The 15,692-nt window shown below is 43.9% G+C and overlaps 1 protein-coding gene across 3 annotated transcripts in view; it reads right to left on the reverse strand.

The window, feature by feature from the left end:
• The window catches only part of AP1G1 (adaptor related protein complex 1 subunit gamma 1), a 1,918,561-nt gene that overhangs the window by 1,371,667 nt on the left and 531,202 nt on the right, over window positions 1-15,692 (reverse strand). For all 3 annotated transcript variants that reach the window (XM_069635469.1, XM_069635470.1, XM_069635471.1), the window contains one exon: window positions 10,446-10,541. In XM_069635469.1, coding sequence (XP_069491570.1) covers window positions 10,446-10,541 — 96 coding nt within the window. The remainder of the gene's footprint in view (window positions 1-10,445; window positions 10,542-15,692) is intronic.

A 15,692-nucleotide genomic window follows, 5' to 3' on the forward strand; every position in this document is an offset into this window, starting at 1 on the left:
CTATGTCCAGAGATAATCTCGTCTGGCACCGTATCCGGAAATATTCCCATCTTCAGAACCCTCATCCACCTCAGAAATATAATCAAGATGGCAGAAAGTGGGTACAGAATGGGGGACAAAGACATGTTTGGTCTTGGCCAGGGCCTTTCTAGGGGGTTCCACCGTGCCACAGGGTACCTCCGACAAAACAGCCTCGAAAGGCATTGATTGAAGTGGCGTCGACGTCGAGCGCGGCACCGACAGCTTCGACACAGGCCTCGAGGGCGGAGCCCCGAGCGTGTCCCTCGACGACCTCAGCGCCACAGGCGTCAACGTCTTCTTTGAAGTCTTCACAGGTGCACACGGTCTCGAGGGCGTCGAGGACCGGGACCTTGAATGGGCATGACTAGAACGATTCCCCTTGTCCGAGCGGGACCTTTCCCACGAATCGTGCCGCCCACCTGAGCCCGAAGGCGTACGAGCTGTGTCTCTAATACGGTCACGCCCGACCCCACTCAGAGGCGCGGACGGACCGGTGCCCTGCGATTCAAGAATCACCAACATTTTCCTACCGAAGGAAGCCCATTCCTCCGGAGTCGCATGCTTGGTGGGATAAGCAACCCGCCGACAGGCGGAGTCCTCGGACGAGGACGGGGTTGGCGACCGATGATGAAGCTTCCACGAGTGCCTCAAAGAGGCAGAGGAGAGGCGGGACCCACTCCGGGACCGAGACCCCTGAGACCTACGACGACGATGCAGAGAGTCGCAAGGCCTTGGATGTAAGCGACTGGCAGTTGACACAATCATCCGTGTCGTGGGCCTCCCCGAGGCACCAGAGGCAGACGTCATGCGAATCCGTCACCGACATCTTGGACCCACAGTCCCCACACTTCTTGAAGCCCGGACACGGGCTGGAAAAAGATGAAGACATCCCGATAAACTTCACAACGAACAGGTTCGAAGAACCGAAAGAACAGAAACTCCAAAGCGTCAAGGCGCGCCGAGATCTCCGAAGCGATCAGGTTCGCGGAAAAAACGAAACTGAGGCTACGGGCGTCGTGCGTCCTACTTATAACATCTGGTGACGTCGGCCGTCGGAGGAGGTCCTCGAGGACGGCGTATCAACGTCATCGACGCAGACGCCGAAAGATTTTCCGAAGCAGCATAGCTGTGGTGATTACTGTCATAGATATGGAATACGTCAGAGGACCCAATCCCCTCGAAACCCATCTCCAGCGACTCCCAATCGACCTGCCAAGTCACTTGGGAACACTGGAATAAGGGCAGTGAGTAATCTGAAAACGTACTGATGCCATCATCTCCCCTATAATAAACGTTGTGAAGAACTGATTGTCTTACCCATTTTGTTTGTAATGTAACTTTGATTTATTCCATTAACTCGCTTTTTAAACATTAATTTTTCTAATAGACAGAAAAAGTAGCTTACTTACCTTAAAATCCTTGATAAGTGTTCTGGAACATGTTTCACCACTCTTACTGTCTTTGCCCCCTCTCCTAAAGGAACTTGTTGACTTTTGGGCACAAGGCCCAAATTCAACATAGGGAATGGTCTTATAAAGTTAGAGTCTTGATTCTTGTGAACTGGTTTTCCTTACTGCATAATTACCTACCTTCCTTTCAGGTGTTTAAGTGATTTGTATGCATTTCCACAAACCAAAGGTGACTGTATATATGTTTTATAACTGCGTGTTGTGTGATAGTATTGCAGTCTTGATTCATTTTTCTAGTGTGCTTTGGATCTATAATAAGAGTATTTTTGTACTTACCGGTCTAAGCAGAATCATTATCTATTTCACTGTGTGGACTCTTTGTAGACCCCAGACCCCACTCACCTCTCCTGAAACTAAGCCTTGACCACTCTCCACGCTTACCTTGAATGGGTTTGCTAACAACTCAGAGTTCCCCTGTTCAAAATAACTAGGGTGGCCTGCTGAAATCTGTCCACCCTGGCCATATTTTAGAAATCCACCTGAACAGTAATTTAGGGCACTGCTCATCCATTTTCATGAGAGTATATTGAGCCAAAAGTAGGCAGCGATCTGTAGCCCCTTTTGCACGCCTCTGCCACCGATATTGTGCAATAAAACATCTTTAGTGATCAGCTGCATTATGTGGTACAAAGGTCTAGCTAAATAAACACATGCACTCTTACTCACAGTGATATAATCCTGCATCAAGCACTTTTAATAAGTCCAAACACTAACTTGCACTCTGACCTTATCCTAGCCCACATTTTATGGTCAATTGTGTATGGGATTATTAAAGCTAACCCTAACTTATTAATCCTAACTTTTAGACTTACTATAAAAACGCAACTCGAACCAACAAGTTTTTCACCCAAATGTATTCTTACCCTTACATTATATTTGCTAAATGGCATTTCACAAGTGAGGGATTTTGTGCTCTCTGCTGTCTATATGAAATTGTGTTCCAACATGTCCAGGAAGGGGAGGTACAGTTGCATTACTGGTCATGTTTTTTCATGAGTAACCAGGGTTAGGGCTCAGGTCAATTTCTCTGAGGTCGAGTAGATAAACTAAGTTATTAGGCCTGCAAGTCCATCAGGATTTAAATGATTTTTCGAAGCCTGAGTCTTCAAAGTTTTATATTCTGAGCTGCACAGGTCCCCCTTTAGCAGTCTTTAGATTCAGGTTCTTGAGCATCTAAACTACCAACAAATCTTGCCTGCCAAGTATCCAGCCTCTAACACAGGAAGCATGACTTCATCCTAGAATACATTTGGCACAATTCTTCAACTGATGTAATTGGCCAAGTCCTTGGAAGAAATGCCAAGGAAACTGATGGACACAAAACCTTGTGTCGACTATTTAGAGCAACCCTGTTGGGACATGATACAGATGAACAAGTTACTTCTTATCTTGTAATGTTCTTTCGATGGGATATTCCTCCGATGTATTTGTTATCTTGATAGAGTACATCCCAACTGGTTGGCCTTGGACATTTTTTTCAGTAGAGGGCGCTGTGCGTCGATGTCCCTCGAGCTGGAGTCCCTCGACAGCCACTGTCTCGGCGCTGAAGTCATTGTGCGTATAGACCCGCGCAGCGACCGTTGCTCAGTTCCGTTTTGAAGCTTGAAATGTAGCTGTGCACGAATTGGTTATTGACTTTGAAGGAGCGTAAGCTGCAACTACAAGGAAAGTTTTACTGCGGGGATGGATGGGAGGGGCGATAAGGAATACGTCGGAGGAACATCCAATTGAAAGAATGTTACAAGGTAAGAAGTAACTTGTTCTTCGAAGGGATTGTGTCCGCCGACGTATTCCTTACCTTGATAGACTCTCATAGCAGTGGTGTGAAAAAGGAGGTGGGAGTAAAATTTAAATATTTCCCTTTAAGAATGAACAGAGTGTAACACAGCTTTGCCAAATCTTGTCTCCTGGCTAGAGGAAGAATCCAGATTGTAGAATTTTGTAAAGGTATGCGCAGACGACCATGAGGCAGCCGCACATATGTCCCGAATCGTTACCCCTCTTTGGAGAGTCGAAGAGGCTCCGATACCCCTGGTTGAATGAGCCCTAAGGTGTTGAGGGGGCTCTTTCCCTGCCAATTTGTAGCATTCTAGAATGGCTAAAATAAACCATCTTGATATGGTCTGTTTTGTGATTGGCAATCCTAATTTGTGTCCTGCATAACCTATAAACAGTTGGTATGCTTGCCTTATCCTAGCAAGTCTGCTGATATAAAAATTCAAGGCATGCCTAGGATCCAGCCTATGTAGCCTCTCTTCCTCTTTCCCTGGATGGGGAGGAGGATAGAATGAAGGTAAGGTTATCTTCTGAGTGATGTGGAATTCAGAGACCACCTTTGGAAGAAAATTAGGCTTCACTTGTAAGACAACTTTGTCTTTGTGAAAAATTGTATGAGGAGGTTTGCAAGAAAGAGCTTGTAATTCACTCGCTCTTCTGGCAGATGTTAGAGCCACTAGTAAGACTGTTTTAAGGGTGAGAAATCTTAAGTGGTTCAAGGGGAGTACCCATCAGAAAATGTAAGACTAGATTTAAGTCCCACAAGGGAACTTGGAACGGCTTTGGGGGATAGACATTAGTTAACCTTCAGAAATTGGATTACTAGGGGTATTTTGAAATATGATGGCTCCTCCGCAGTGTGCTTGAAGATGACAGCGCTACGAGGTAGCCCTTGATCATACCAACTTGAAGACCTGAATTCGCCAAATAGGGCAAAATAGAGCAAAAAAGATAACACCATTGGTGTACTGCATGAAAAGGGTTCGATATTCTATTCTCTACACCAGCAGCAAAATCTGTTCCAACAGCAGCGGCATAAAGTCTTTGTTGGTGGCCTTCTAGCCGAAAGCAACACCTCCATGACGTCATTCGGGAGGTCCCAATCCTTGTATCTCAACCTTTCAGAAACCAAGCGTGAAGGTTTAGGGTTCTGATGTCTGGATGGAGAACCTGACCTCCCTTCTGCGAGAGAAGATCCTCTCTTTGCGGAAGACGAATCGGAGGGCAGATGGACATGTCCAGAAGGTTCGGGTACCACGTTCTCCTGGCCCAGTTTGGGGAATTAGGATCATAGTCTTCCGGAATCTTCTCAACCTCCTGATCATCTGAGGAATGACAGGGACTGGAGGAAAGGCGTACAGAAGTGGACACTCCCAGTCCACTACGACAGCGTCCCCTAGAGCTCCTCTCGAGGGAAATTCACTTGAACAAAACTTATCGCACTTCCTGTTGATACTGATGGAGAACAGACCCACTTGAGGGGTTCCCCAAAGGGCGAAGATCTCTTGAAGGACTTCCTGAGCTAGCTCCCACTCGTGGGAGACTGTGCTCTGCCTGCTCAGAGCGTCCGCTGTCAAGCTCTTCTCTCCGGCTAAGTGAACTGCCGATAGAGAGATTCCTTCTTGAATTGCCCAAAACCAGAGCTGCATTGCCTCTCTGCACAGTGGCAGTGATCCTACGCCTCCTCTTTTGTTGAGGTAGTGCATGGCCACCGTGTTGTCCGTCATTATCAGGACATTTCTCCCCTGTACTGATGGCAGGAAAGCTTTCAGCGCTAGTCTGATCGCTCTCAGCTCTAATAGGTTAATATGTAGTCTGGACTCCGATGGAGACCAACGACAACTGATGGTCAAGTCGTTGGCATGGGCTCCCCATCCCGTGAGTGAGGCATCCGTGACTACTGTTATCTCCGGCCATGATTGCCAAAACTGTTCTCCTTTCAAAATGTTCTCCCGACAAGCCCACCACCGAAGGTCTCGAGCCACCCTGTCCGGGACCTGAAGGAGATCTGTCATTCCGCCTTAGAATTGCGAGCATTGGGTTCTTGGTGCTCACTGGAGGGATCTCATTCTCAGGCGAGCCTCTGGCACTAGGAAAATGCAGGATGCCATGAGGCCTAGCAACCGCAAAAAGTCAAAGGCTGGAAGACGTTGGGCATTTTGAAACTTAGTGACCATCTGCAGAATATCTTCAGCCCTCACCTCTGTTGGCGAGGCTTTCCCCAGGGAAGTGTCCAGGACCGCTCCAATGAACTGAAGTCTCTGATGGTATCATCTGTGACTTCTTTAAATTGAGGGAGAAGCCCAGTTTGTGAAGGAAGTGGCAGACATAATCTAGCTGGATCGGAGCTTGTTCCGAAGGTACTGCTCTGATCAACCAATCGTCCCGGTAGGGGTAGACGTGGATCCCTTCCCTCCTTAGACTTGCAGCCACTACCAACATTAGCTTGGTGAAGAGCCTCGGGCGGAGGTCAGCCCAAATGGCAGAACTCAAAATTGATAGTGAGAGTTGCCAATTGCGAACCTCGGGTATTTCCTGTGTTTGAGATGGATTGGCACATGGAAATAAGCATCCTGAAGGTCTGGAGATACCAACCAGTCCTGAAGCTGGAGGGCCTGAAGGATCTGAGAGAGTTACCATCTTGAACTTGTCCTTCCTGAGGAATTTGTTCAATTCTCGTAAATCCAAGATGGGTCTCAGTCCTCCGTCCTTCTTCGGTACTAGGAAGTAGAGGGAATACCAACCCTTGTTCCTCTACGCTGCAGGTACCGGTTCTATGGCACCTTCCTCTAGCAGGTCTAGAATCTCCTGCAAAAGGAGCGGATCTGGAAACCTCAAAGAGTTGTTCCCACGTGGATGACTGAGGGTGTGTACAAAAGGCAGGCAGTAACCTTGGGCAACTGTCTCCAATGCCCAAGCATGCGACGTAATAGCCTGCCATTCCGCCAGATGTTGAATTAACCTGCCCCCTACTGGTGTCTTGTGAGGAGAGACCTCAGAGGGGTTTAGAAGCGGCTGACGCAGATGCCGAGGGTAAAGAGGCACCTGCTGCTGCGGCTTTTGTACCTTTAACCCGTCCACCACGGGTGAATGGTTTTTGGCCCCTTTGAGCTGGCTGTCCTCTGCCTTTTCCGAATGCAGAGTAAAAGCGAAAGAACCTACCCCTCCAGGAGGTTCCTGAGGGGCGATTCAGAGTCTGACGGATTGCAGCTCCAAGAGATTTCGCTGCTGCCTTAGATGTTTGTAACTTCTCCAGGTTGTCATCAGCATTCTTACCAAATAAAGAAGAGCCGTCAAAGGGCATATTCAAAAGTCTAGCCTGTACATCTGGAGCAAAACCAGACTTTCGCAACCATGCAAATCTGCGGATTGTATTACTTGCCGCCATGGCCCTGCTGATACTGTCAGCAGAATCAATGCCTGTTTGAAGGGACTCGCACATTGCATCTTTCCCATCTTTAATGATGTTTAAAAATGCTTCCCTTTCCTCTCCTTCCGGGAGACAGTCAGCCGCAGATGAAGCACACTCCCAAAGTGTATGGCTGAATCTTGCAAGCGTGAAAGTGGCATTAATAGATTTAAGCGCGATGCTACATGCCGAAAAGACTTTTTGACATAGCGTCAAACCTTTTATCATCCCTGTCTTGTGGAATAGTAGGGTATGCAGATCTACTATTTGATGAAGTTGCTGCTTGTACAACCAAACTCTCTGGAGTTGGAGGTTTGCTCAAATATTCAGGGTCTGAAGCAGATACCGTGTATTTGGCAGATAGTTTGTTAACTGACGGGATCACTTCAGGAGTTTCCCCAATTAGCAGAGATTTTTCTTTGCAGTGCAGTATAAAAAGGAACAGGATCTTCCTGTGGACCTTCAACTTAAATGTCAGTAAGGTCATCCTGCTGAAAAGAAGGTGTAGGTGTAGACCGCCCCATGAACTCTATTATTCTGGCCATCAGAACCCTATAAGGGGTCTCAGCATGCTCCCCAGGGTCTGGTTTCGCAAACTACTTCTGGAGAATTATCTAAACCACTTGCCTCATGTAAAGAGTCTTGAAGATCCTTTAACCTGTTCTCTTCAGAGATAAATTCTTCTGGTATGCGTGGTGTGGTCCTTTGCAACCCAAAGGGTCTCATGGTCGGAATCCTCCCCTTCCTCATATATAGAGGACAAAGCTTTAAAATAATCAGACCTAGGGTATGGTTTAAAACCCATTTCGAGAGCAGAAGGGGCCAGATTTGTTGTCACCGGTTGAGAAAACGTCCAAGTTGTCGACGTGGAAGTCAAAGGCTTAGACAAACCCGAAAAGGACGTCGAAAAAGTTTGTAGAGGCCTCGAAGTACTCGAGAGGATCGGAATCCTACTCTGAATCGTCGAAGTTTTCGACGGCATCCTCGAAGTCATGGTTGAAGTCCTCGGCACCTCTACTGACTGAGATGCAGTGACAGTAGTAGGTCTGTCTTTTATCGGAGTTGACAGTGGCATCGAAGATGGTGTCGATGCAACCGATTTATGCGTCAACGGACCCTTCAACAAAGGCGTCGATGACGCAGATTTATGAGTCGAAGAAACCTTCGACGCCATTGTCGATGAAGCGGTTTTACTGCATTTACTCAAGGGTTCATGACGCTCTCAGGCAGTTTCTTTCGCCGGGTGTAACGACTCGCAGCATTTTGATTTTTCGGGTCCTTCACCCAGGGTTTCACCTTTAGCTGTCTCCGAGGGGGTCGAGGCTGCTTTCTCAAAGATGCTAAGCATTTTCATACAGGATTCCTCCCACTTAGCTGGAGAGCTGTGTTTCGTGGGGCAGGTGACCCTTTCCGGGGAAACCGAAGACGGTGAAGAAGAGGGAGATCTACAACGCCTCTTTTTCAAGTGTTTCGATCTCGAAGACTGATGGGAACCCCTTCGAGACTTTGAACGGGAATGTTTCCTGTGACGGCGAGGAGACGAATGTCTCGACTCTGACGAAGAAACTTTCGAAGGAGTAGAAGTTTTAAGAGTCTTACCTCTTTCTAGCTTCCCCTTACGCTCCTTCAAGGCTTTCGCCGTCATGGCCATGCAGTCCTCGCATTCCGAACAGTGATGCTCCGATCCCAGGCACCACAAACAGATCCTGTGAGGATCCGTCAACGACATTTTCTTCCCACAATCGTGAAACTTTTAGAAGCCGGACCGTTGGGTCGACGATTCAAATGAGGAAGCCATCGAATAAAGATGATATCTTCGAGGAATAAGTTAAATCTTCATGAAGAAAGAACTGAGCGACACGATTCCGAGGCCCACGAAGCGCAGAAAAACGGAACTGAGCAACAGTCGCTGCGCGAGTCCATTTATACGCACGAGGAAGTCGGCGCCGAGACGGTGGCTGTCAAGGGACACCAGCTCGAGGGACGTCGATGCGCAGCGCCCTCTACTGAAAACATTTCTGAGGCCAGCAAGCTGGGATGTAATCTATCAAGATAAGGAATACGTCAGAGGACACAATCCCTTTGAATGAGAACTTTCTACATCCTACGTATCATAAATGCAGAGCACCTCAAGTCCTTTTCATCCAAATGGCTCTAAAAAGTGCCATAACCAGGAGGTGTTTTCCCATTCACTTCAGCACTGTTGCCGTTGACTAAACAGGACAGCAGAAAAACAGAGGATGGTGATGGGCTTTTGGCCACCGTCACAGGTTATGATGAAGGGACAAGTCTGAGAATCAATTTCTTCAAATAAAAAGTAACCTCAGATAATTATGGATCCTACCCTGACATGGCAGGTTATACACAGTATTTTAATGTATACACTATTTCACACCGAAAATAGGTTCCCATCGATGATCATACTAAAACGTGTCACTCTTTTCTGTAGAGTCACCTCCTCATTGCTAAACCTTTCTCCCATATACACTTCTGTTACAATCATTGCTCCTGACAGTTCTATGTGCTCTTGACAGTTAAATATGAAAATGTAGCCCGCAATAAGTCTTTAAAAAGTGTAGTAATTCAATACAATCAATGGCAAGTGTGAAAATGTTGCCTGTAATAAGGAAACCAAAAATAACTTTTGTTTTAAACTTTATTTAACTTCGATTGAACAGACATTAAGAAAAACTGACTCTAGAGTACCCGACAGAAGTAAATCGCAGCTCGACGCCTCTAATCAATTCCACCCTTCCCTCGCTTTACTGTGTACCTCCTTCCACCACGGCCCAAAAAGAAAAAGCTATTTTTAGATACACAAAACATACAAGACTGCAATCCTAACAAAATGACCCAAATCTTTAATAAAACCTTCACAATCACTGTAACTCAGTTCCCAAACCTTCCCCTAATTCTATGTACTACCCTGAACTCTTACAGAACACCAACCCTTCAGCACGCTAAAGCATTTTAAGTTCATGCTATTCAAAACACAATGGAAATTGAACAGGGAACCTAATTCCAACCTAATTCCAACCTCATCACAAGCTCCCCACAAATGACAGTCTGTGCCCTAACCCAAATCCTTGCTCCAACACTAACCTTGGCCTTACCAGCCCTGCAGCAACCACCCTTACCCCAGCTCTTACCCGCAATTCTAACCAAAATCTTTACTGTAACCCTAGCCCTTATCCTTAATTCAACTCTAACCCCTGTCCTTTCCCTAACCGCTATTCTAGCCTGAAAACCAGGCAATCACAAGCCCACAAAACCCTCCTTAACCCTAACAATGACCCTAGCAGCACTACATGTTGGCTACTTTTCAGCTGCATTTTTCACTACTTTTTGCTGACAACATTTTCACTGGATACCCTTGTGAATGACTACATTCTTCTCAAGTCCATTTACCACAGTTACACTCTAGCATGTTCCATCAACTTCCATTCACAGGCCTGCCCCTCCTCTCCCCACTTCATCCCTTTCATACCACAAATCCTTACCCAGCATCTCCTCGGGCCACTCTTCAATTCTTTGCCCATCTCATCTGACTTCTTCACTCATATCAACTCACGCTACCAGCCACATCAGTCTCATTCACCTCTTGCCCAACTTCTATTGTGCTTTCTTCCCATCCATGCTATCCATCAGCTACTCCTTCATCCGAATGCAACCACAGCCAGCTCAATCATGCTTACCACCAGCCAAGGACTGAAATCTGTTCACCTCTTACCCATCCCCGGATGACAGTCACATGCAGGGTCATAACTCACCTGCAGGAAAGGGTCGCTTATTCCAGATACATCATGCTCTGGTGAATATCCTGACATGATAAGGTTTTTGAGGATGCGAACCAATTGAGGGACAAGCTGCAGAAAAATAAGAGGAAAAACATTTTATTCTCTCTTCTTTGTCGCTTTAATGACAAATGTAATAAATCCTGGCTGAAGGAGAATAGATTAATCACCTTCTACAATGTGGAAATAGGAGGCAGTTGTCAGACTTTGGCTGGAGTGGTGACTTAGGCATTTTGCAAGGCTGTAATAAACTGAAGTCTCCTATTGCTGGAGAGGGTGAATGTAGCACTATCATAATGGTGTGCGAAGCAGGAAATGTCTACCTTGTCTTGATGGTTAAGCTTAACTATTCCTTGTTAGATTATCAAAGAGGCAAGCTGGCTGTTAATATACCAATAGAAAGAGTTAAGAAGAGAGAAGTAGTATGCAAACTGAAAGAAAAAGCTGAGCAAATATGTGTTCTGTTTGTGCTCTTATGAACGCGGATGGGCTAATAGATTCAAACAAATGCAATAAAATGGCGTGCTATAGAGGTAGATGGCCTGAAATTGTGATTGTCTAGATATGTGCATTGGGTGGTTTGGGAACGGATAGCATGGTGTTTTGATTAACAACGTTCAAGAAAGAACAAAAACACAAAGTGCTCATTTGCAGCCTGATATTTTAAAACTGTATATAGAGGCCTTGTAGAAAAGCAGACAGATTTCTCTCATGACCCCTGGGATAACACCTGAAGAAAGGATTCACTGTGCATGCCTTCATGTCATGCCCCCTACATGGTTACAAAAGACTGGAGTTAGATTACACATACCCTCCACTACCACATGGCATCCTAAATTGTAACCCAAACCGGAGAGCTGTAGTTGACAATATGCCAAGCTGAAAAGTGAAAACTTGTGTTGTGCCTTTTATAAACCAGATGTTTATTTTCAAACTAACACCTCCTGGTCTTTTTCCTACCAGACAAGTATGAGAATCCTGCTTTTGCCACATTGTAAAGTTTGTGCCCACACACAATGGAAGGGATTGTTACACAATATATGACAAATACAAGAAGCACAAACCGTTGGGATCAAAATGAACAAGAGCCAGAAACGAGGAGTAGGTCTCCAAATATGTGTGCGATATTTTCACTTTTTTGAGGGGCAAGATACAATATTCAAGTGATATTAGAAAGACAAATAAGACAAAAATGCAGGGTTCGAAATTTAGATTAGATGAACAGGAGCTAAACCCAGCACCTGGGTGTCAGGCATCACTGTAGGCTGGAGCACAGCAGGGGAACCAGGAGCTAAGAGATGCTACTCTAATGTTTTGTCTATTTCATCAAAAGTAGGGACGTATACATACTTATTGACACAAACTGTTACCTTCAAAACTCTGAAACACTGACCCGTACAACCACTCAACAAATGTGGGCTGTGTGAAACCTAATCAATGACATGTATCAAAAAAATGTGTCCTTAAAATTTCATCTTTTAATTCATTTCCTGAATAGCACAAGTATCAAAACATTTTTTATAAAAGTACATTTGTACCACATAAAAAAATACACAATGTTTAAAAGTAGTCATTCCACCACACAAAGTCAAGTTATACAAATACTTGAAAACATATACAGTAGCAACTTAATTCCTCTTGCTTCCTACTGCATACAAACAATTAGCCCAACTTATATAAGTTTCTGTCCTTGATGTTACTATTAACTGGACATTCTTCAGGGGCAGAAAAATTTGTCTTGTGCTTCCTGTAGACTTTTTCTCTATGGTCCTGGTTCCTATAACTGAAGGTACATACAAACAAAAAACATTACTACATGGGCATAATTGGTTAATTCACTAAACCTAGCCAACCCTAATTACCATTAGGATGCATCAAGTATACAATGTATAATATAATAATGCTTCTAACTTGTAACAGTAAATGTTGTTCAAGTTTATCTGACAATTACAAATGTGTCCTTCACTTTCACAGTGGTTTAGAGGAACAGCCAGTCACTCACCAAATTCTCTAATATCATTATAGAATAATTCATGCCTTTTTGTACATAACATAATCATCAATCTCGCTCGTAATACATGAAGACCCGGGGTGAACACATCACTAAAATCATTCAGAGAAAGGTCTCACCTCAGTCCCAGTGTAAGCTTTTATCTCTCTTGGAAAAGGTTTTCTAAATCTTTTTAGGCCCGCCATAGGAAAATGCATTCACCATGCGGGTTAGGCATAGGATCTAGTGAGAGCAGAAAAACTATGAGTTTGTAAAGCAACGGGAAGAGTTTCAAAAAGACTTTCAAAAAGGGGAGAAGGGGTAAATCTACGACAATGACAAGAGTCAAACTTCTTACCTTCGTATCGCTAGTCTTTGAGATATTATTAACATCTAAGATCTATAGTATTTAATATACACTTCCAATCCATGGTTTGTTGATCACTCAGTGGAAGGGATGGCGTATCACCTAAAATGAAACAGAACTCCCCTCAATATTTTCAATAAGGAATAGTCTTATGAAGGCTAAACATTATCCAACCTCTCAAGATCCCTAGCTTACCTCTTACATGAGCTTTCTCCGCCAAGTCTTCAGTCTGTTGTTCTATACTACTAACTCGCCTGTAATGCGGTCCTTATAATGCCCGTAGTACGTTGCAATCGCGCACAGGCCAATGACGTTATCGCGTACAACGTAACGCGATGACGTCACAGGGAATCGCGCCGTTGCCTAGGCCACCCACTGTGTATTCACTGACCTTTGTTCTAATCACGAACTGGGCGGCAGGTAAGAGGATTACTTGCACGACCACCTGATTCTCTTTAACATGGTGACAAGGCAGGTTGTAAGCGCCTGTATTTCAGACCTGCAACAAAAAGTGACTACTCCATTAAACCACACTGAATTGATAGGTCTGTGTATAACTCAGAGGACTAAACATAATGTCTAACCACTGATCATAGATGTTCATTCATTTTAGTGGTTACCATACATCAATAAAAAGTGTCAAGACCACATTAAATCCTTACATCTTACATTGGTTAGCAGATATACATACTTTTAATATTCAATCCCCATCCTTAGGGACTGTCAGAGGATGCAAGGCCCACCAAACAAACCATCAAATATACGATAATTCATTTAATGTTGTGCCATTCAATATTTTCATTTAGCCCTGTTAGATAGCTATTAGTTAGAAAAATTAGTTTTTGTTCCAAATTAATCCATTTTCTGTTAATATCTTCCTGAGTTGTCCCCTTTATTTTCAGGATACACCACTCAAAATCCATAAATGAATGGCCCTTTTCCTCATAATGTTTGACCAGAGGGGCTTTCTCAATATGATTTTTTAGGCAGCTCCTATGTTTTATCATGCGAGTCTTGCATTTTCTGTTGGTCTTCCCCATGTACAATAGGTCACATGGACATCTAATCATGTAAATTACATTATTTGTTTGGCAATTAGTATGTTCTTTCATTTGCCAATCTGTTTTCAAGCCCAAATCTACCGAGGTTATTCTTCGTGTTAGAGGGCACATAACGCAATTACCACAAGGATGGTGTCCTACAACCCTTGGTGCTCCCCACAAAGTACTCTGTCTCACCTCAGTGTTGTGTACTTTCTGTATATCATTTCTCATCACTAAGTTACGGATGTTGGTACTTTTCTTAAATGCCACTACAGGAGGCGGAATATTCATGATCTTTTTCCAATTCCTATAGATGATGTTCTTGACTTTGTAAGATACATTGCTGTAGGTATTGACAAATACCAAGGGGCTCTCTGGAGTGTCTCTACTTTTCTTTTCAAAAAGAGCTTTTCGATGATTATTAAAAGCTCTCTTGGCTGATTGTTTAACAATCTTGGCTGGATACCCTCTCTCTGTAAGTTTATTGATCAGTATATTAGCACCTTCTTCATAATCCGACCTAGTGCTGCTATTGCGTTTAAGGCGCAAAAATTGCCCAAAGGGTAAATTATCCCGCATGTGTTTTGCATGGTGACTACCATAGTGTAGTAGTGCGTTTTTATCAGTATTTTTTACAAATGTATGTATGTATTGTATGTATACAATCACTATATACCAACATCCCCCAAAGAGCCACCCTTGAAGTGGTTGAAGAAACCCTGCTAAAACGAGAAGACAACCATCCGGTCAGTAATGCCTTTATTGTATGGTGTGCTGAAATGGCTCTTACCAATAGTTTTTTCAATTTTTGGGACAGTTTTACATTCAGGTAGAAGGGACTGCCATGGGTGCAGAGATGGCCCCAAATCTAGCCAATTTATATGTTGATATGGTGGAACAAACTTATCTACTCTGGAGTCAATCCTTTTAGACATCAAATATCACAATGGCTGAGATACATTGATGATGTTTTCATGGTATGGCATGGAACTACAGAAGAAGCAAATCATTTTTTGTCTGGTTAAATAATCAGAACAGATATTTGAAATTTACAGCATCTAGGAGTCCCAAAGAGGTCAATTATTTAGATTTAACTATCTATCATAGAGACAATCAGCTGTGGGTCAAACCATTTGTAAAAAATACTGATAAAAACGGACTACTACACTATGGTAGTCACCATGCAAAACACGTACAGGATAAGTCTTCCCGTTGCTTTACAAACTCAGAGTTTTTCTGCTCTCACTAGATCCTATGCCTAACCCGCATGGTGAATGCATTTTCCTATGGCGGGCCTAAAAAGATTTACAAAACCTTTTCCAAGAGAGATAAAAGCTTGTACTGGGACTGATGTGAGACCTTTCTCTGAATGATTTCAGTGATGTGTTCACCCCGGGTCTTCATGTATTACGAGCGAGATTGATGATTATGTTATGTACAAAAAGGCATGAATTATTGTATAATGATATTAGAGAAATTGGTGAGTGACTGGCTGTTCCTCTAAACCACTGTGAAAGTGAAGGACACATTTGTAATTGTCAGATAAACTTGAACAACATTTACTGTTACAAGTTAGAAGCATTAGTATATTATACATTGTATACTTGATGCATCCTAATGGTGATTAGGGTTGGCTAGGTTTAGTGAATTAACCAACTATGCCCATGTAGTAATATGTTTTTTGTTTGTATGTACCTTCCGTTATAGGAACCAGGACCATAGAGAAAAAGTCTACAGGAAGCACAACACATTTTTCTGCCCCTGAAGAATGTCCAGTTAATAGTAACATCAAGGACAGAAACTTATATAAATTGGGCCAATTG

Source organism: Ambystoma mexicanum, chromosome 1q, assembly GCF_040938575.1.
Source record: "Ambystoma mexicanum isolate Mex_15411 chromosome 1q, UKY_AmexF1_1, whole genome shotgun sequence".
Classification (NCBI taxonomy): Eukaryota; Metazoa; Chordata; class Amphibia; order Caudata; family Ambystomatidae; genus Ambystoma; species Ambystoma mexicanum.